This window comes from Rhinopithecus roxellana, chromosome 10, assembly GCF_007565055.1.
Source record: "Rhinopithecus roxellana isolate Shanxi Qingling chromosome 10, ASM756505v1, whole genome shotgun sequence".
NCBI classification, from domain to species: domain Eukaryota; kingdom Metazoa; phylum Chordata; class Mammalia; order Primates; family Cercopithecidae; genus Rhinopithecus; species Rhinopithecus roxellana.
The window spans coordinates 53,404,673-53,426,164 of record NC_044558.1 but is presented as its reverse complement, the minus strand read 5'-3'; the positions used below and the strand labels follow the sequence as shown (position 1 = coordinate 53,426,164).

Sequence of the window (21,492 nt, the reverse complement as noted above, 5' to 3'; positions counted from 1 at the left end):
AGCCTGGCCAACATGGTGAAACCCCGTCTCTAACAAAAATACAAAAAATTAACTGAATGTGGTGGCGGGTGCCCGTAATCCCAGCTACACGGGAGGCTGAGGCAGGAGAATTGCTTGAACCCGGGAGGCAGAGGCTGCGGTGAGCTGAGATCATGCCACTGCACTCCAACCTGGGTGACACTGTGAGACTCTCAGAAAAAAAAAAAAGGGATAGAGGGCCCGGAACTCCCACGTCTGTAAATGGAGAGTGAAGGATTCAACTGTTGAAGGAAGCTCTTGCTGAATGTGGACTAGTGCTTACTGTGCATGCTATGCTTATGTTGTTTTGTTTTGAAGTGTAAATTGGCAGACTTTGAAAACCCTGCTTCCCCTGGTCCATCTGTGCCCCCTGAGGGAGGGATGCTCTAGCTGGGCAAGAGCTTAGACACTGCCTTGAGGGCAGCAGTAGTCAGAATGCTGTGCCCAGACCACACCCTTCATCTCCCACCAGCGGGGCCTTGAACAAGTCACTTAACTTTCTAAATGCTGTTTCCTCGTTGCTAAATTGTAGACAACAGTACTGGCTTTTTAAGATGGCTGTTGCCTGTAGTCCCAGCTACTCGGGAGGCTGAGGCAGGAGAATGGTGTAAACCCGGGAGGCAGAGCTTGCAGTGAGCTGAGATCCGGCCACTGCACTCCAGCCTGGGTGACAGAGCGAGACTCCGTCTCAAAAAAAAAAAAAAAAAAAAAAGATGGTTGCGAGGATTGAATGACATAGAGTGTATGTCGTGCTTTTAACACAGAACCTGGCCCGAAGTAAGTGCTCACTAGCTTTCTATTATAAGCTAGCTCCTGAGTTCTGAAAAGACTGGGTTACTTGGAAGCAAGAGTCTCAGAAGGAGTCCCCAAAGCTGATCAGAAGCTCAGAATGGGAAGGGGCTGGGGCAGGAGGGCTGTGCTTTGATTTGCTGGGGATGGAGTCTCAGCATCGCCGGAAAGCAGAGTTCTGGAAATCTCACTCTGTCAATCATTTTGTACTTTTCAATCAAAATTCCTTTTTCCTTTCCTTTGGCTTTTGGCAGCACTCTCATGGTGAAGGTCGGTCTGCCTCAGCTGTGCTAAGACGAACAAAAGGAGGGGAGCAAGGTGTGGCAGATGGCAGCCAGCAGGGCTGCAGGGAGGGCTGGCGGATGGCAATAGGGCATCCTGTATGGCAGGGCATCCAAGCAAGGCAGCCCAGGGCGAGCTGTGAAGGGGTCATGAGCACAAAGGGGCAGCAGCTCTCCTTCACCCACCTAGGGAGTCCCTTTCTGGGCTCCTATTTTGTCATAACCTGGAGGGCTTGATATTTTGTCATTCCATCCACTACCACCTTTTACATCTTCCCCACAAGACCGAAGATACTCCCCATTAAGAGAAGAGGCAAGTGGATTATTTGGTGTTAGGATTTGTTGTGAGGTTTGCTGACACCTTGACCATTTTTCACTGGCTGGAAATGAAAGGAACTTCCCACTTGCTCTTTGCAGGCAATTTCATTCTCTACAGGGTCCCTATTTCCTCCCCATATTCTCTCACACTCCCAAACTTCTGAAGAAGGGAGCAAACTTTGACCACGAGGAAGGAGTGGAGCTGAACTAAGAGTCCAGGGTCTTGGAGGTGAAGGGGGAATGGCCAGGTCCTCCAGTCCAATTTTCTTTGCTACCTCCCCCTCTCCTCGCTTTGCCCAGACCACACACCTGCCTCTGTACTTGTCACTGCACCTGCACTGCTGAATCCACCTTTCCTGGGTCATGCCACTGTGCTGGGTGGTCACAGACTAGGACCCTGCAGAGCCGCAGCCTCCATGTGAACTGCATTCAGGTCTGGTGCTGTGTCCTCAGTTCAGTGGCACACTTGCACCTGAACATCTTGGGGCTGGTGGGCACCAAAGGTCAGAAGCAATTCTACCCAAAGATGCTGGTGCTACCAACTAACTCCTCAAAGTAGATAACAACATATGGCTATGCCCAACCTGCACTGGCTGCTGACCCAACCCTACCCTGTCCAGCCCCTCTACCTGAGAAAACACTTTCAGCTGCCCTGGAGAAATGGTAGGATTGGCTATGTGCTGAGCCTAGCGGCACTGCAGCTCACAAGGCAGCACCGGCTTCAGGCCACTGTGGCCTTGGTGGTCCCTTTGATGGCACGGAGGTGGATAAATGCCTGCATCAGCTGACACTGAGTTTGTGGACACCAAGGACCTCTGCAGCCAGCTGGGAAATCTTTCCGAGGTCTCCCACCCCTTCCCGCTGGAGCACCCCGAGGGGCCAGGGGAGGAACCCCTACTCTATGTTCTACTCTGGTACCTAGTGCTCACGGTGAGCAGGCTGGCCCGGGGCAGCCCTCCTCAGAGCTGGAGCACCTTTCAGGTGCCCTCTGAACAGATATTGTTCAGAATACAGATAAACAGATGCCACCAAGGTCATCTAGCTGTGAAGTGGAGGGGCAGGTTTCAAAATCAGATCTGTCTCCAAAGTTCCTGCTCTTAACCAAAGCTGTCCCATCTTCTCACCCCTCTCCATGGCCTCTAAGTACCATATCCCAACTCTTCCAGGACTGGCATCATCTTAAGAGTCAGTGCCTTCTCTGCTCCCAGGGTCCCCACTGACTCCAACCTGCCATGTCCTCCACTACATGAACCCGGAACTGTTGTACATAATGGAACTACCTCCATGCCCATGGGTACTGTCCTGCCACCAGCCCCAGTGGGAGGCACCTCTGCCTGTCCCTGTCCCACCCCAGTACCCCACCTTGACCAAGGCCATGCCCTGACCTGCCTCCAAGAACAGACCAGCAGCTCACCCCCTAGACAAAATCACTTCCTCTTTAATTGCTGTTGAAGAAGATTCACACCACTGCCTCCAAGGAGATGGGGGGGCATTCCCCCCTTGCCCCCACCTCTCTCCCCTTCCCAATTACCTGGTCCTTTGCAAACTATTTTAGCCAGAAAAAAAAAAAAAAAAAAAAAAAGACCGGAAACCACTGACACAGACAGCCCAAGGGCTGGGTTGGCTGAGGGAGGCAGGGCTGGGCCAGGCAAGTCTGCCCTACCACCCACTTTGCGGGGATGGGGCAGGGGGCCTGGAAACCCTCCCAGCCACCTGGAATCCTCTCAGCCCTGGCTGGGAAAGGTCACGGGGGTGACGAATGGCTCTGGAGCTGCTCCAGTGGGAGGGAGGGGCTGGACAGAAAGAATAATGGGGGAGGGGTCCCACTTTAGGGGTGCCCCCTACCCCAGATCACCACGGGCGCTGCACAGTCACAGGTACGCAGTCACGGTCACAGACACTCACAACCCGAGAGCACCCCCACCCCACCCCACCCCCTGCCCACCCTGGGCTTCCCCTACCCCAAAACGCCCTCCCCACGCCCCTGCCCGCCCCCACCCCCATGTTGGGGAACAAAGCAATAAATTACAAGGCCCCCTTAGCCCCCTTAGCCCGCTCCTGCTACATCCCTTCTCCCTCCCAAGATAGCAGTGGGAGGGACCCAGACTCTTGGCTCCCCCCGGACTCTTTAGCTTCCACCCATGGGTAGGTGTAAGGGGACGTCCTGGTTTCCACTACTCACGGTCCCTTTCACGGAAAGGGTTGGGAACCCCCCACCCCCATGAGCAGCAGGGGTCCTGCCCCTCGCTGCCCTTGCCCCCTTCACTGGGCAGTGAGATGAGTATGGAAGGGGTAGGGTCTCCATATTGGCCCCAAGTCCCAGGGCTAGCCCTCCCACGTACTAAACCCTCCCTCTGGCGTGGCGTCGCCCCAGGAGCCAGCCTGGGTATGGGCTCCCGCCCTGGGATTGTTGAGTTCGGGCAGGACCGGGTCTTCTTCCCGCCCCTAGGGGGCACAAGCGGGCATGTCCAAGCGCCTAGGAGCCGGTACCGCGGGGAACGTCCCATTCCGCGAAACCCGAGCGGGTAGACCCAGAGCAATCCGAGTGTGGAAACAGTGGAGAGGGGGCGTGTTGAACTGGGGTCTCCATGCCTCGTTGGGGAGAGGGAGGTGAGTTTGTGTCTTCTGGGAGGCGTGGGGGCTGTGCCCTCGTGGGGGTAGGAAGTGCTCCCGTGGGGCTGGGTGCGGATCGGAGAGGTGAGTGGGTGCGTCTGTCCAGCGGTCCGCGCGGTGTGGTCGTGCCCAGCCCGCGTGGGGGCGGGGGTGTCTCTCCCGCTGGGCAACTATACCAGCGCAACCGGGGCGTCGGCGCGGCCCACGCTAGCGGCGCTGCTCCGGCGGCGGGGGCTCGGCGTGGCGGTGATGCTGGGCGTGGTGGCCGCGCTGGGCGTGGTGGCCGCGCTGCCACCCTCACCCGGGCAACCGTGCTGGAGAAGGATGTCGGCGCACAGCTGGCTTCCAGCCTGGCGGGCGTAGAACAGCGCCGTGCGGCCCTGGGCGTCACGGGCCGCCACGTCCGCGCCGTACTGGAGGGCGGAAACGGCCGCGTGACCGCGCGTCCCCAGGGAGCCCACACCCGGCACCGCCTCCCCCACATGGCCAAGCCTACTTCCGGGGTCCCTCTGTGAAGATCGGGCTTTCCCGCGCCAGGCGTTTTCCGAGATGAGGCCTCAAAGACTCCCTTTCCTCCCCCCAGCTGACGTACCCACAGCAGCAATTGCGTGATGACGACGTGGGCGAGCTCGGCAGCCAGGTGGAGTGGGGAGCGGAGTTGTGGGTCCTCTACGCTGGTGTCGAGCGGCCCGTGTCGCGCATGGGCCAAAAGCAGAAGAACGGTAGCCACGTCCTGGGCCTGCACGGCGGCCCACAGCTGGCGGCCCAGCGGCTCCTCCGTGGTGCTCAGCGGCGCCAGGAACAGCAGCTGCTCGTACTTGGCGCGAATCCACGACTCGCGCTCCTCCCTGCAAGACCAGGGATCAACTGAAAAGGCTCTAGGGACCCCCAGCCAGGACCTCTGCCCCTACCCAAGGGACCGTCTCAGGCTCGCACACCATCAGCAACCCTCCCCCCGCTCTGTTCCCTCACCCTTACCGCGAAGAATCCCGCGTGGGCTTGGCACGGCCTCGCGTGTCGCTTTCCCACACGTGGTTGGCCGTGTCGTTGCCAATAGCCGTCAGCACCAGGGTCAGCTCCCGTGGCCAGTCGTCCAAATCCAGCGAGCGGACGCGGGACAGGTGAGTGCCCAGGTTGCGGTGGATGCCAGAACACTCGATGCAGATGAGGGCGCCCAGGTTCAAGCTGGCCCACGTGGGGTCTGCGGACAGAGCGTAGAGGTCAGCTTCCAGCCGGGCAGCGCAGTCACCCCGGCATTCACTGCCTCCAGTGAAACACACTCCCTAGCCCCTCCGCTGCCTCCTGGCACTCACTGGGGGCCCCGCAGTCCACGCAGATTGAATTCCCCTTGGCGTTCCGGATCGCCTGGATGGCCACGGCCTCGCTTTGGCTGTCTGTGCGCAGCTGCAGAGAGGGTTTGGGTTGGCACTGATTCTGCCTCCAAGCCCCACCCCCTTCTCCTCAGACACCTCTGCTCTTCTCCCACACGACTTCGGCCGTGTAGTTGCCAATGGCCGTCAGCACCAGGGTCAGCTCCTGCGGTCAGTCCTCCACCCCACCTCAAACTCTTACCTTGACCTTGCTGCTCTCACAGCATTGTAGACTGGCTAGGATCTGACTCTCGATGGCCTGGACCCAGGCATCCCGCTCCTCAAAACTGGCTGCCTCAAAGTGCCACGTCTGACCCGTGCTGGACACGATCAGGAACTCAAAGTTTTCCTCTGAGTGGGGGATGGGATGGGGTCATTAAGGGACGGAGTTCAAGCAGGGGCTGCCTTCCCCAAGCCCGTCCTCCCTGATGTCCATCCCGAGCCCCTGGGAATGGGGCAGTGGGGGTAGGGGAAGCAGAGGGTGGGGGGCAGCAGGAAGCCCGAGCACATGCAGGGGAAGGCGGGGGCACCCCCACCCTTCTGCACCCCAGCTGAGCGCCCCTCCCGGCTCCCCACTTGTTACCTGCTTTATAAATATTTCTTAAACTACCAAAGGATTTTAGTTTCCACATTTTGCGCTTGGCTGGTTTCCCGAAGCGAAGGAGATAGAGATAGAATGGAGAGCAGAACAGAGAAAGAGAGACCAAGAAAGGAGAAAAAGAGAGGTAGATGGAGAGATGGAGAGAGAGAGAGTGACAGAGTGCCAGAGACAAAGCAGGACAGACAGATGGGGAGAGAAAGCAGAACTAAAGTCAGTGGCCCCAGAGCAGAGTGGAGCAGAAGCCAAGAGCCATGAGAGTAGGCAGATCTGGAACCTGGGTCTGATCACCCGGCAGAGAGCAGGGGCAGCAGGGATGGGTTATCAAGACCAGCGAGGAGCTGGGCCTCTGGGAGGAGAAGGGAGGGTCAGGATCTGAGTGAACACGGGGGAAGAGGGAAGAAGCTGGGGCGCAGAGCTGAGATGAGAGGGCCCTGGGGCTGGTGGTGGTGGGGGTGTGGGGAATCACTGAGGGACAAGAATGGGGATCACTATGGTCAAGGGCTGTTGGGGAGCACTTGGCAATAGAAAGTTATTCAGAGAAGACTGCGTGCGGTGGCTCACGCCTGTAATCCCCACCACCTGTAATCCCAGGACTTTGGGAGGCTGAGGCGGGCGGATTACGAGGTCAGGAGATCGAGACCATCCTGGCTAACACAGTGAAACCCCATTTCTACTAAAAAATACAAAAAAATTAGCCAGGCGTGGTGGCGAGCACCTGTAGTCCCAGCTACTTGGAAGGCTGAGGCAGGGAAATGGCGTGAACCCCGGAGATGGAGATTGCAGCGAACCGAGATCACGCCACTGTACTCCAGCCTGGGTGACAGAGCGAGACTCCGTCTCAGAAAAAAAAAAAAAAAAAGAAAGGAAAGAAAAGAAAAAAGAAAAAAAAAGAAAGTAAGTTATCGGGAGAAGGGACTGGGTGGTCACAGAATCCAGGATTTGGGAAATCAGTGGGAGATGCAGAGATCAGGGGCTGAGTCACTGGGGATGGGTGGGGGGCTTCTGGGTGCAGGGGCTGGGGTGGTAAGTGGAGTTGAGGGAAGGAAGAGGAACTAGAACATCCTTAGGAGAGGGAGCAGGAGCTATAGACATGGACGTCATTGAGAATAGGGGCTGGGGAAAGGAATTGGCTGGGGAACAAGGAAAGAAGGACGGGGCTGGGGGATGTCCACCCACTCTTTCACTAAGTTGTGTGCAGTGGTAATGGTTGTCAAGCACTCAGCTCAGGCACTTCCTCCTGCTGCAGGAGTTAGCCCGGGGAGCTGATGTTGGGGATGAGGGTTCTGGGTGGGAGTGGAAGTGCCTGCCAGAGCCTCACCTTCAGCCTGCCCAGTCGAGCCTTCAGTCTTGGATGGTGTTGTCAATTTTTTCCTCCTCTGTTTCTTCACCATGGGAGAAGGAGGGGGTTCTCGACTCAGGGGGCTCAGGTCTCCAGATGGGGTACAGTCTTAGGGAGGAAGACACAGCTGCCTCAATAGCCCCCTCCACATATTTCCTGATTTCTTGATAGCCTGTCTCATTCCCTGAACTACTTTGGCATTTTAGGGCACCCCTCCTCAACTGTTCCTCTCCAGGAGTTCCCCCTTGATCATTCCTGGGGAGGCAGGCAGATGAGAGGTTTAGAGTCAGACCTGCACTCAGATCCTGGTTCTACCACTTACTTACTGGCTTTAAGACCTTGAGCAAGGCACTTAATCTTCTGAGCCTCAGTTTCTTTATCTCTGAAATAAGAATAATAATCTTGACCTGACAAAACTGTTGTGAGGATCATCTGTTTACAATGTGTCATTTGCATACTATATATATATATTTTCAAACATGTCAAACATGGCTGACTATGTACTAGACAATATTCTCAGTTTGTTTAAACCTCATAGCAACCCTCTGAGGTAGAAACTATTATTTCCACGTTACAGATGAGGAAACTGAGGCATGGAGAGGTCAAGTAACTTGCCCATGTGGCAAGCCAGGATTCAAGCTCAGGCAATTGACGTTAGAGTCCACTTGTCTTAACCATTATGATAGACATGGTATGACTGAGCTTGGTGTTCACGTGTGGGGCTCCATGTGTTCACTCATGCATTTATTCCAACCTCCAAACCTTCACCCCAAATTCATTTCCCACACCCACCCTATTTGGGTGTAGAAGACAACGGATGGAATTTCATCCCCACTGACCTGTGCTGAGGGCTCGGGCCAAATTCCTGTCTGGCTTCAGCAGGTGCTTGGATGTCTGATCTGGTGGTGGCTGCAGGGAACTAGGGCTGGGGCTGGGGCTTGGCATGGGAGTAGTGACTTCTGTCAGAAAAAGATGAAACCTCTGGCCCCATTCCTTACATGGTCCCTCTTTATCACCCAGCTTCCTACTCGCCCAGTGCCAGCCCCCAATTCCCTCTTACTCCTCCTTTTCCCCAGCCCTGGCCTCTCTCCTGCTCCTATGTCATAAGCCCTACTCACCCAGGCCTTCGCCCATCTGGACAGTGCTCATGTCCTTGACCAGTCCGTTGATGCTGGCTGAGGGGCCAAACGCAGAGATGGCCCTCGGGGGCCGCTTGCCCGGGACTTTGACTGTTGTTCGCAGCAAGTCCATCTCCTTGCCGTGAGTACTGTGGATGTAATCCTGGAGGGGTACAGGGCCGAGAGTGTAGGGAAGGTTGGGGTCCTTGGTATGCTGGAAAGTGGTTAATATGTTACAGAATAGAGAGGGACTGGAGAGGGGACCTTGGGGGCCAAATGGGTTGTGATGAGCATCTAGGGGATGGGCCCATCAGACTTGATCCAGCATTGTCTCCTCCAGGAAGCATTCCCTTCCTGGGTGCTCTCCCACTAGACTACAAGTTCCTGGGGCAATGCATTTACCTTTACATTCCTGGCATGGGCACATGGCAGGCTCTTAACACATGCCTGCTAAACTTAAGTGAACAGGACTAGCACTTCCTAGAAATGACGTTAGTGCTTTGTCAGAGGCACAGACAGGTAGAGCTTGAGGGAAATCCAAAGCTGGCCAGTGTAGCCCAGTTTCTGCCACTCACGTTAATGCTGGGGTGGTAGAGTAGAAAGCCATTACTGGACAGGGTTACATATTTCTTCTTCCATTCTTTGTTCAAGGAATTGCCACTTCGTTTTAGTAGGAAGCTCTGGAGAAAGTGAAAAGACACATGGGGGGAAAAAAGCCAACTAAGACCAGCTGCCCCTAGCCTGCCCCAGCCCCTGGACCACTCACCTGTTTGATGGGGATGGCTCGTCCACTCCCTGTTGTCTCTCCCCGACTATCCAAGCTCCGTTTCTCGGAGTCACTACCCCGACGATTCTGGAATGGTTATTGGAATCAGTTTAAGGAGGGGAGGGATAGAGGGATACACTGATGTGAGGATAAGGAAGACAGATGAAGAAGGGCCCAACAGAGGAGTCTAGGGACTAGGGAAGATGGGCAGGTCATGGGGGACAGGAGGATGAGGGTCAGCATGTCCATGTCCAATACCGCAAAAAGGCTGGTCCTACGCTTGGCTGCCCGGTGCAGGGACCCTGGGGTGCTCAATCCAGCCACTGCAGCTGCCTCGGCTCGGAGCTCCCGGTGACCAACATTCGGTGAGGATGGGAGAGAAGAAGAGTAGTCGCTAGTGTGGCCCCCGTTACTAGCCTGGGAGCATATGGAAGAGTCAGCAGAGCTGAGATGCCCCCTACCCTACCAAGCTACACTCATATCTAGTTACGGGGAATTTGAGACATTCCTTGATCACCTCACCATTTATTTATATTGTCATTAATAATTTTTAAAATCCTCACTAACATTGTGACAGTGCTTTAAATGTTGCAAAGGTTGAATCACAAGTATTATGTCATACAATCTTCCTGATAGCCTTGGGAGGTTAGGTGAGTTGCTTAAGGACACTGCAAATGATGTCTCAAATCTGGTTGACTTCCAGTCCAATGCACTTTCTGCCAATAGTTTCATTGCCATTTCCATCTGTTTCCCCACTCCCTGAACCTCCTTGGGTACTCTGTACCTGTCCTAGGATCCCCAGCCCTTCTGCATCTTACCAGCCCATCTGCAGACTCTGAAACCCCAACTCACCTGGCCAGCTACCGGAGTGGATGCAGCTGAGTGGCTTGGGGAGCTGGGCAGGGACTTGCAGGCAGCCAGAAGCTGTTGCTGCTTGCGCAAGGTCACCACCTTCTGGGCCACTGAGGGGAGTTGAGGGAAGGAGGTGTGAGCAGGCCAGATACCCAAGACCACCCTTCCATGCCCAGCTTTGATAAATCCCCAGTAGACAACACAGGACCCAACTTCCTTGTCACTGTGGCTTCCATGCCACCTGTGGCCTTGCCAGCTCCTCCAGCCCAGAAAGACCTTGTGACTATTAAGCAAACCTCTGGCCTCCCCGATCTCTCCTCCTTCCCACAAAGGCTAATTTCCTGTCAGTCACAGAGAGAGGCCTGGATGCCAGGCCCCTTGCTCTGGCTTCCCACATATACTGGAGATCACCACACTCACCCTCCTGGAAGACCCGATCCACATTAAGCCCGTAGGTTGCACAGGTCTCATAGTAGCTGCAGCGTTTCATGTCCGCACACAGAGCTCTGGCACGAGCATCTCCCACCACCCGAGGGGAGGAAGCACTGATCCTGTCTGATGGGATAGGAAAGGGGCAGGATTGAAGAAGGAGCCCCGCCTTGTTCGATTTTTCACGATTCCCTTATCCCTGTGCTGGGCCCTCAGGCTGGGCCCACTGGGGATGGGGTGTGAGAGATCATCTTTTCTGTGACCAGGTGGAATGAGAGTACATAAGCCCTTTCTGAGTACTGGGCCCAGTTCACACACCTAGCTGTGTATGAAGAGGATGGGTGAGCTGTGTGTGTGTGTGTGTGTCCTCAAAGAATACTGAGTGGTGCTTCCTGACAAGGGCTACACAGCTGAGACCCAGGTGCGAGCAATAATCACCCTGCCCTGCAAATCCATCGAAACCTGAACTGGTGGGAGGACACCAGCTTGTGAACTAGGAAAATGTTGGGTACCCATGGGTCATGGCTGGACTGCCCACTCTGCAGCAAGAAACCAGGAGGCAAGCAACAGGTGGAAGCAGGCACCAGCAGAACAGGCATCCAGACCAAGTCCCACCAGCTCGACACAAGGGAGTGCTGGAAAAGCATTTCCTGGCCCTGGCAGAGTCTGGGAGCCTCTGAGTCACTTCTTTGAGAGTTAAAAGGTTTTCTGCTCTCTTCTTTTCATCATTTCCTTTGTGTTTTCGCTTTGTTTTTGGATAAGTTCCTTTAAAAGGTGCCAGTCTGATCCAGCTGTTGCAAAAAGGAAGACGGAAAAGGTTTCCCATCCACACTAGGACTTGAGATTTTCTGTGTCTTGTGATGGTGGCACCGGGAAATGGCAATGTCAGAACACAAGGTAGGTGACATTTCAGGAGAGGCAAGGAGATGGCTACTATAGCTGTCCTTTCTTCCCTGGAGATTCCCTTTTCTCTGCTCAGACCTTGGGAAGTTATTGTTTGGTTTCATGACTCCCTTATTTGGAGACCAGGCTCCCTCCAGAAGAGTACTGTAATCCAAGTGGCCGTTTCCACACCTTACCAAGCTCTCGCCCATGTTGAGCAATATCCCAGTAGCCTCCTCAGGGCCTCCCTTGAAAGCAGTGCTTTCCTAACCCCTCCTTACCTTGTGTCCCCACCAGTGCCAAGGCCAGGCCTCCTCGTCCCTCCCCACGAAGGGAACTCAGCTGCCCATGGAGACAGCTCACAGCCTGGAAACTGTTCTCATCCTCCAGGCTGAAGACGAAGATCACAGCATCTGCCCAGCCTGAGAACTTGCGGGGAGTGAGGGAGCAAATGGAAAGTCAGGCAGGTCTACTCTTCTGGACCCAATCCAGATGGAGACCTGGGAAACCAGAGCCCTCTTCCTTGGCCAGTGCTGACCCCAGCCAGCCTGTCCCCCACCACCTCCACCCTCACCTTGGCATCAGGTGCCCCAGCTTCCTCTCGGATTAGCACCAGATGTGTCTGCCCATCCACCAACATCTCTTTCTTGTACTGCTCACCTGTACAGAAGAGTTGGAAAGGGTAATAGGTCAGAGGTGACAGGTCACCAAACCTCCCCATGCTCCCAGTGCTTTTGCTATTATGGCCTCATCCTCCCTCCTCTCCCCGGTCTCCATACCTGCCTAATCATTGATCTCACTCCTGGATCCCTAACCCCAATCGTTAGCTTACTATGGCTCTTGAGAACTCACTCTCTGTCTTCTCCAGCACCTGGTATGAACCGGTCAGGAATCGGTGGATAAGCGATGACTTCCCACTCCTGGCGTCGCCCAGCACACCCTGAGGGCAAGGATGTGGAGCAGAAATTGTGGGATGTAAGAGAAGGCAGGATGCGTGGGTCTGGACACTCCAGAAAACCCAGAGAGATAAATCATCCAAGCAGGCCCTACAGCGCCTGGATGACAGTCATTCCAGAAAGAGCAGCTGGGAGGATCAGAGCAGCTGGGGGGATCGGAGCAGCTGGGAGGATCAGAGCAGCTGGAGGGATCGGAGCAGTTGGGAGTATCAGAGCAGCTGGGGGGATCGGAGCAGTTGGGAGGATCAGGGCATGAGTGTGGTAAGAAATGATCCCAAGCTCAAAGTGGAGCACAAGCTGAAGAATGTCAGCAATTCAGTACGTTTTTTCGTGTGTGTTGGGTTGTTTAGAAAACAAACTAGACGTGTGTGTGTGTGTGTGTGTCTGTGTGTGTGTGTTTGTAGCATGTCACAGCTCTAGGCACTAGTTGGAAAACTTTACCCAATTCTAGGCAACACAACATGAAGGCCAAAGGGCAGATGCCAGAAGTGAGAAGCCTGGAGGAGGACCATGAACAAACAGGAAAAAGGGGATGGCTGTGTAAAGACTAGAGAGGAAAAACTTGTGAGGAAGATGTAGCAAATTCCCAGGTTGGTGCTATGAAGGTAGACTCTCAGAAGAACTGGAAAACGATCCCCTATTCTGAGAGAGAGAGAGAGAGAGAGAGAGAGAGAGAGAGAGAGAGAGAGAGAGAGAGAGAGAGAGAGAAAAGGAGAGGTGAAGGGAGAGAGCTGAGAGTGCAGTGGGTGGGAGGTCAGCCTTCCCTATAGGCAAGGGGACTGGGATACCTACCAGGCGCAGTTCAGGAATGGAGCGGCTCAAAGTCCATTCCTGGCTATTGATCACAGCCTCTGTAATGGGAGAAGGGCAGTAAGAGGGGAGGCTCCTGGCTCAGGAGGACCCCCAACACTGAGCCACCCCTCCTCCCTCTGCAGCTTTCCAAACCCCCTGAACCCTGCCTGCACTGGAGAGGTGTGTGGTACAGACAGGTTTGAGGGTGGTCCCCAGGCCTCCCATCCCAGCCGCTCTCCCCCAGCTGTTGCTGCCGCTCAGTGGTTGCTTAGCAACGGAGCTAGCAAGACAAAAATACTTCAGTTGGCATCTCCCTTAAAGCACATCCCCAAACGCGGGTCCCGGCCCCAGACAGGGAGACCAGGGCTCTGACAGTGGCAGGTTCTTCCCTCTGGAAAAAGAATAGAAGAGGAGCTCCTCCCTAACCCACTGGTTCCGAGGGCAGACCCTGAAAGGAGGTGCTGAAACACAGAAGAGAGTGTGTCTTCCCCAACCTCCATTCCACAGAACAGAAACTGAGGTGAGGGGTTTCCCTCCCCTTCTTCAAGGTCAATGGCACCGTGGCCCTGTACCCCTCCCCACAACCCAAGGGAAAGAGCTAGGATTTTCCTATGCCTCCATCTCCCACACCCTCCCCACAAACGCCCTCCAAAAGAACTGTGGGGAAGGGCTCCATCGCCTGGCCAAGAGAAGTCACAGGCCTGGGGGAAAGGATGCTCCTTCCGCCCGCCGGGTCCAGCCCCCGCGCCTGACACCGGCCGGACGTTCCCGGGGCGCCGCAGCTGCGGCGGGAACTCTGGGATCCGGAGCCATCTGCTCCCACCCGCTCTGGAGCCAAACCCCGGGGGCCGCCTCCGCTCCCGGACCCGCCTCCTCTCCCGGGAGTGTGAGCCGAACCAAGAGTCTCCTGCTTATCTCCTCCAGTAAGAAAATAGTAATAATAATAGACACCCTGCCCCCGTAAAAAACACTACCTTCCCCGTACCGCCTCCCAAGTCTCCCAGGGTACGGATTGCCTTTGCAGCAGTTCCGCTCCCACTGACTCACTCCGGGGTCAGCCCCGGGTGGGTTTCAGTGCGGCTCTGGGGAGGGGGCTGGCAATGGGAGAAGTGAGGCTTCCTATCCGCCCCCCTCACTTCACATTTAAATATTATGCACGTCCCAGCCCCCGCACACTCGCGTACCGCTCAATCCGCCTTCACCGCACGGAAAACATCACTAGCCTGCTCTCAGCCCAGGGGACGACTGGTCCCTGGCTAGAAGCTGCCTGCAAGGTCACTGTCATGCCACCTGCCCCAAGTGCTCAGGGGAAACTGAGGCTTCCTCATCCCCTTCACCTTCAACGTCCCTCTAATTACGGCAAATCCCCGTTTCCATGCTCCCAGAGTTCAGCTGAGGCTGGAAGTGGGGTCCTGGGCTTCTCTGGGAGCAATTTTCTAGTCGCTCTGACCAAGGACATTATTTTCCCAGAAAGCTCTGAGGCTCTCTTAGTCCCTCCGAAATCAAGTCATTTCTCATGTCGCACAATGTAGCTACTCACCCCGCTTCAGGACTCCTATTCTTTGCCCCAATCCTTGGCAGAGGAGTGAGCTTGGTTCATCCGCCCACCCCAGAGTAAAGCTTCCCTAGTCTCCTGCACCTCGCTCCTCCACCCCAAGCTGAGCATTCCAGGTACCCTTCCCTTCGTGTTCTCAAGCCCTGACTCAACTCACTAGGGGAAGCGCGGAGCTCGGCGCCCAGCAGCTCCCTGGACCCGCTGCCAGAAGACAGGCTGGGGGGTCCGGGAAGGGGCCCGGAGCCAGGAGGCCCTCCTGTGCTCTTGGTGAAGATGCCGCTGATAAACTTGAGCATCTTGCGATCACGAGTGGACGCTCGGCCCCCCTCCCGGCCCCGTTTCAGCCCTGGAGCTGGAGGCTCCAGAGTGATTGGAGGTGCAGGCCCAGGGGGCTGCGCGGAAGCGGCGGTGACAGCAGCGGCTGGAGTCGGAGTTGGTGGGAGGGTTAGCGGAGGAGGAGAACCGGCAGGCTGTCCCGGATGCAAGTCACTGTTGTCCAAGGTCTTACTCTTGCCTTTCCGAGGAGACAACTTCCCTCGGGCTCCGGCCCCAGCCCCAACCCCACCAGAGGTCGCAGCTGTAGCGCCCCCTCCCTCGGCGGCGGCGGCGGTGGCGGCGGCAGAGGCAGAAGCTCCAGTCCCTGCGCTGCTCTTTGACCCCTTGACCCTGGGCTTGCCCTCGCTTTCGGGCCATGACAGGCGGCTACCCGCGCCCTTGCCCCCGCTGGCTTTGGCTCCACTCGTGGTCACGGTTTTGCAAGGCTTGGGAGCCGGCGGAGGAGGCGCCACCTTGAGCCTCCGGCTGCCGGTGCCAGGGTGCGGAGAGGATGAGCCAGGGACGCCGCCGCCCGCCCGGCCTTCGGGCTCCGGGCCGCCCCAGCTCGGGCTGCTGAGTAGGGGGCGCCGGGAGGAGGTGGGGGCGCCCCCAGGCTTGGGGTCGGGGCTCAGCCCCCCGGAGAGCGGGGGTCCCGGAGGAGCGGCCCAGAGGGAGAGGCGGCGGCCGGGAGCGGGGGAGACTGGGCGGGCCGGACTGGCTGGAGCCGGGGACAGGGCTGGGGGCTCCGCGCCCCCGGTGCCCGCGCTGCTGGTGCTGATCCACAGCGCATCCTGCCGGTGGAAGAGACGTTCGTGCCGCTTCTTGCCCGGCTCCTCCGCGCCTCGGGGGCTGCCAGGATCCCCAGTCTCGGAGCCTCTGGCACCGGCGGCGCCGGCCGCGGCCGCAGACGGAGAAGGCGGCGGCGGAGGCACCGACTCGAGCTTAACCAGGGTCAGCGAGATGAGGTAGGTCGTTGTCCGGCGCTGAAGCGCGCCCGCGCCCCGGCTCATGGGGCCCGGAGACCCCCGAGCTGGGGAGGGGAGGGGACTCCCCCGAACTGCCTCAGGGGGGCCCGGCCATGGGGCCGCCCTGCTCGCTGCCCCCAGCCCCTGGACCCCGCTGAGCCCCCGGCCCGGCTCCGCTGTCGCCGCCGCCTCCGCCGCCTCCGCTTGCGCCCCCCTCCCATCACATGGGGCGCCCCCTCCCCATGCTCCCCGCCCTGCGCCCCCACCCTCTTGGAGCCCTGGGACCTTGGTGCTGCTCCAGGGAGGCGCGCCGGACCGTCCACCCCGGCCTGGGTGGGGGCGCTGAGATGGGTGGGGGAGGGCGGGGAGGACAGTAGTGGGGGCAAATGGGGGAGAGAGAGGAAAAGGGGGCAGAAAAGGGGACCGGAGGCTAGGGGAAAAGAACCAGTGCGGGGGAGGCAGGAGCGGGGAATTGGGACTCAAGGGACAGGGGCCGCGGATGCGATCGGAGAGAGGGTCTTGAGGAGGGTGGGAAGCTAGTGGGGCTGGCCGTGCGGGGGATTCGCAGGGGCGCGGGGAGGATGCTGGGGATGGAGATACAGGAGGCGGCGGGGGAGGAAAGAGGGAACGGGAGGTGGGTGGGAACCCACGGGTCTGGGGTCTGGGAGGGGAGGGGCGTGAGATCCGGGCGAAGAGTCCGGGGGCCTCGCCCGGGTTCGGCTTGGTCGGGATGCGCGCTGTGTCCGGGCGCTCCCCTCACATTGAGGAGGAGGCGGCCCCCAGGCCCCCCCACCCTATCTCCCCCCCACCTTTTCTCCACCAGCACCGATGTCTGCGAGGGCGGTGCAAAATCCAGGACTGGATTTCTCTCCCAAATCCTGGGCTGGATTTCCTGGGACTTGGACTCACCTCCTCCAACAACCTAGCCCCCTCCTCTCGCACACCAAGGTTAGGAAGCGCGACTGCGAGCTATGGCATTTAGGGATAAGGGTGAAAATCAATCTATTGGGTGAACAGGCCGCGGTGAACAGAGCAAACCCAGGGTCACTGTCAATTCTGGGGAAGCTGAAGTGGGAAAGCGGGGGCCCTGAAATCCCTTCCCCCAGGATCTCGTCTCCCCCAGGTACCTGGACGCGTTCCCTTTCTCATGACCCAACTCCCTTTCCCACTCACACCCCCACACTTAATACTTTGATGGGGCCAAGACTTGAGCTCGACTGTCCCAAAGTGAACTTGGAAAATGTTCCCCAGGGATGGGGACAAACTTAGCAGGGTAGGAGAGAGGGGAGAGATCTGAGCGCTGGAGAAGCCCAGGCCACAGGGTAAGTCAAAGGCTCCAGCTCTAGGAGGAGGGAGAAGGATGTGTCTTAGACTGATACCCCCCCATGCCAAAATGCATCCAGTCTCCATAGCAACCGTAGCTCCAAGAGTGCCTCAGAAACAGCGGGCAGAAGCAGAGAGGGATCCGTGTGTATGGTGGGTGGGAGACCAACCGGGGGATGATGAATTAGTGGAGGCACTGCCCTCAAACCTGGTTACTCAAAGGTGGGGGATTTCACTCCCCAAGTATAAGGACCCTTCAGTTGAGGCAGTGACAGCCAGCCTCTTCAGAGTTCCCTTTCAGTCTCCTGAGGTTTGCTGAGTGGGATTCTTACGGAAGGTTAAAGAGGAGGCAGATGAGTGAATGGAAACGGTCTGCTCCTTGTCCCCCACACCTCTAGGGGTCTTGGAGTTCAAGGCTGTCTATCCTCCAGCCAGGTGAGAATCCTGAAGTGGTTAAGCCAAAGTGGAAAAGTGGTTGAGACCCCTTGGCGGTGGGGTAAGATGAGGGAAGGAAGTTCTCTCTGCAGCCTTGGAGACCCCTTCCCGGGACTTGGGGAGTCACAGCGGTCCCCTGATTTGGCATCCCACCCTCCTGACGCAGCTGAGACTATAATAAGTGCTGCCGTGGGCGGCTCTTGGAGGCAGGAGCCCGCAGCGTGCTCGGCCTGGTGGGGGGCTGAGGGTGGGGGGGGGCTGAGCCAGGATGCCACGAGCCCTTTGTTCTCCCAGAGGCCTGTACCCAATCCCTCCAGTGTTCTGTCCTGGGGCTCAGCAGCTTCTCCCTCCCTCCCTACAGAACCAGGATGATACCATCCCCAGGACAGGAGACCCTTCAGTAGTGTTTTTTGATGGAGATGGTGAAGGAGAATTGTTGGCTCTGGCTTAAACTTCCCTCCTTTGATGGCCTCAGTTTTCCTTTATGTTCAATGGGAACAGAATACTAATTCTTAAGAGGAGTAAAACAAATCACTTATGAGGAGTGGAGCCTTCTCAGGGATTTCAGCCTCCACCCCTCCTCACCCCCCTCCCTCTCCAGAGGGAGCACAGCTTTTCTCCCTGGCCTAAACCACTCTTCTCCTTTATTATTATTATCATTATTATTTTTGACAGGGGTGGGGCATAGAGTTCCTCCCTAGGAGGCCCCATGGGCCACTCCCCCTTGGTCTGCCTTTCCAAACACTAAGGCTGTCAGGGGAGACTTCAGGTGTAGTTCCTGGCAAAGGGTGTGGGACAGGAGATGAGAGGGGCACTAGCCTCTGAAGAGCAATAGGAAGGGGATCATCAGCTGGTCCCACTAGGCATCCAAAGCAAACCGTTCCTTCCCCAAGTTATACTCTGGTGTACCAGCAGAGAGGTCTGGCAGGAAGTGTCCTTGAGGGAAAGAATGATCTGTTGAACCCCCAGGTAGGCAGGTAACAATGGAGAGGACTGAAATGGCTGGAAGAGATCAGGATATGATGGAGGAAGTGCTTCCACCAGATATCTTTCATGAGCAAAGAAGGCTGCTTTTGTTAGCTCTTTGCTACATCAGAGGTGAATGAAATGAGAGCGAGCTGGAAACAACCTCCAGTTCCACCAGTTCGTCAGTGGTAGGGCCTTGTGGATGGAGAGAAGCTGTTCCTGCCAGGGCTCCACCACAGGATTGAAGGCTGGGGTGGGCAGGAGGATGTGGGGATGGTGTTGCCATGGCAGCACTTCCTCCCTGTGTTGTCATCACTTGCTCTAATGGCACTAAGGAGGTAGAGCGGAAGGTGTGTGGGGGGAAGACAGGAACAGGAGCAAGGGGAGGAGAGGGAACCAAGAAGAGGTCTGGGGACCTATCTGCACTCTGGCTCTGCAGAGCATGGTGTGTGAGAGTTAGTACGCGCTTGGGAGCCTAAGATTCTCTGCATGGTGTACTTCAATGTGCATGCGTGTGTGTGTGTACGTGTGTGCATGTGTCTCTCTACAGCTGGAGAACAAGAGGTCACTGATCCTTAGTGGGTCCTGGGAATGAAATCATTATCCAGTCCCAGAACCTGCTGCTCCAGACTGCTTCCTGTTCTGGACTCCCCAGGCAAGGACCAAGTCTACCATGAGTCTGTCACAGCCTATCTTCCCCATGCTCACACATTTCTTCATTGCCAAGAAGGTCAGCTCAACAGGGACCTGTATTTTGATCTCCTGGGAGAAGGATCAGAGCAGGGAAAGAGACAGAATGATACCTCCCATGTCTTTTTCCATCCTCTCTAAATGTATTCTTCCCCAGAGTCCCAGCTCCATCTTGGGGACTAGGAAGTAGCTGACTGGGAAGTGATATATGATACAGCTAACCCGTCTATGCACCTGCTAGTCCCCGATACACCCAAGTTGAGGGCTGACCTTTCTCTTACCTTGAATGCTGTCTAATGAGGCCTGGATGCTGTCCTGAAGTTCAGGGTCGTCCACTCTCTCTGCCAGCTTCCTGAGGCGTTTTAGAGCCTGCTTGGCCACCTCATGTCGTTTGACTTCTGCTCTCACTGCAGCTACAACGAACTGCCTCTGGGCATGCATGTTGCCCAGACCTGTCTTTCCAGGCTAACAACCACCTCTGGCCCTGAGGCCCATGGCCTTACAGCCCCCAAACCTCAGAAGGCCCCTTCTGCTGTGCCCAGAACTCCCCGCCCCTGCCCGCCCTTCCGTCTATAGACCTCACTTCCTGACTGGTGAGTTTCAAACCCACAGCCTGGGACAGCACTAACTCCTGCACCTCCCACCCCCTCTAGTGTTGGCCCATCAGCCCTGCCAGCCAGCCCCTGCTATGATTTCCCAGCCAGGTGGATGGAGAGATCTTAAGTGTCCCAGGGCCTCCTGTGGGAGGTGGTTAATTAAAATGGGTGTTGGTTCTGGGAGAATATGGCAAGCTAGGTCCCAGGTGCAATCCTAAACCCTTGACCTGCAGATTTCGAACTCTCACAGGAATTTATGCACACTTGGTCTGTTACCTTCACAGCCCTGCATTCTAGTGTACACTTGTACCCATCGCTCTCGCTACATATCCCAATAAGCTCTGTATCCTTACGCCTTAAAACGTAACCCTTTTTCAGTCAGCTACCCACTGAGGCCACCTCCTGTTCAAAAGGGCCAAGTGAGGCCAGGCGTGGTGGCTCATGCCTGTTATTCCAGCACCTTGGGAGGCTGAGGCAGGAGAATCACTTGAACCCAGGAGGTGGAGGTTGCAGTGAGCCAAGGAGGTGGAGGTTACAGTGCAGTGCACTGCAGCCTGGGTGACTTAGTGAGACTCCATGTCAAAAAATAAATAAATAAATAAATAGGCCACGTGATTACGGGGAAAATGAGTTATGAAGGAGGAAAGTAACCTATAAAAAGACAAAAACTACTATGTTCCATGTTCAATCAGTTTCATAATAATTAACATGTCTATAACACTTAATAGTTTACAACCTACTTTCATATATATTATCCTCATGACAGCCCTGAGGGGTAAGATTATTTATACATATTCTGAATAAAAGGAAACTAAGGCTCAGAGAAGCCATTAAGAGGTGAAACAAAGACATGGATTTAGGTCTTCTGATGTTATTTTATTTTTACTTTTTTATTTTTATTTTTTACCAAGCACATAAAGCCCAGATTGATTATAATTTTAATACCCCTTTCACTACACCACACAACCAAAATGCTTGTCAGCCAGTTCCCCTTCTAATACCATTGTTTTGCCCTTGATTTAGGACCTGAAAGAAAAGAAGGTAGATGAGGAATTGAAGGAGACAATGAAGATGGGAGACAATGAAGATGGGAGACAATTGAAGGAGACAATGAAGTAGGAAGGGGATGTAGGTGGGGAGTGAGGGGGTGGGAGGTGGGAGGTAGTGGGTAGTTTGACTTAATTACTTTGTTTACACTGGACACCTGTAATCCTAGCACTTGGGGAGGCCCAGGCAGGCAGATCACCTACGGTCAGGAGTTTGCCACCATCCTGGCCAACATGGCAAAACCCTGTCTCTACTAAAAATACAAAAAAATAGCTGGGTGTGGTGGTGGGCACCTGTAATCCCAGGTACTCAGGAGGCTGAGCCAGGCAGGAGAATTGTTTGAATCCGGGAGGTGGAGGTTGCAGTGAACTGAGATCGCGCCACTGCACTCCATCCTGGATTACAAAGGAAGACTCTGTCTCAAAATAATAATAATAATAAATTACCCTGTTTCAAGACCCAAACACCTCTCTGGC

General features: G+C 56.0%; 1 protein-coding gene and 1 long non-coding RNA gene across 4 annotated transcripts; one reads left to right on the top strand and one right to left on the bottom strand.

Annotated features, from left to right (window-relative positions):
• Positions 1 to 1,414: 1,414 nt before the first annotated feature.
• On the bottom strand, positions 1,415 to 19,944 carry AGAP2 (ArfGAP with GTPase domain, ankyrin repeat and PH domain 2). 3 transcript variants are annotated; one of them, XM_010388926.2, is made up of 18 exons: positions 19,655 to 19,944; positions 13,125 to 13,183; positions 12,229 to 12,316; positions 11,951 to 12,036; positions 11,658 to 11,805; positions 10,486 to 10,620; positions 10,066 to 10,175; positions 9,472 to 9,630; positions 9,214 to 9,300; positions 9,023 to 9,127; positions 8,448 to 8,610; positions 8,169 to 8,288; positions 7,309 to 7,437; positions 5,592 to 5,740; positions 5,333 to 5,423; positions 4,998 to 5,220; positions 4,612 to 4,867; positions 1,415 to 4,432 (listed from the first exon to the last, which is right to left on the bottom strand). In XM_010388926.2, the coding sequence occupies exons 1-18, from the start codon at positions 19,812 to 19,814 to the stop codon at positions 4,190 to 4,192; spliced, it is 2,511 nt and encodes an 836-aa protein (XP_010387228.1). In that variant the 5' UTR covers positions 19,815 to 19,944; the 3' UTR covers positions 1,415 to 4,189. The 3 variants fall into 3 exon arrangements, with proteins under 3 accessions (XP_010387228.1, XP_030794583.1, XP_030794584.1); XM_030938723.1 differs by having other exon boundaries at positions 8,169 to 8,285; XM_030938724.1 differs by lacking the exon at positions 19,655 to 19,944 and adding an exon at positions 14,837 to 16,141.
• LOC115899929 lies at positions 3,915 to 6,011 on the top strand. Its single transcript, XR_004059547.1, has 2 exons — positions 3,915 to 4,016; positions 4,603 to 6,011. It is a non-coding gene; the product is annotated as an uncharacterized LOC115899929 (long non-coding RNA).
• Positions 19,945 to 21,492: the final 1,548 nt, after the last annotated feature.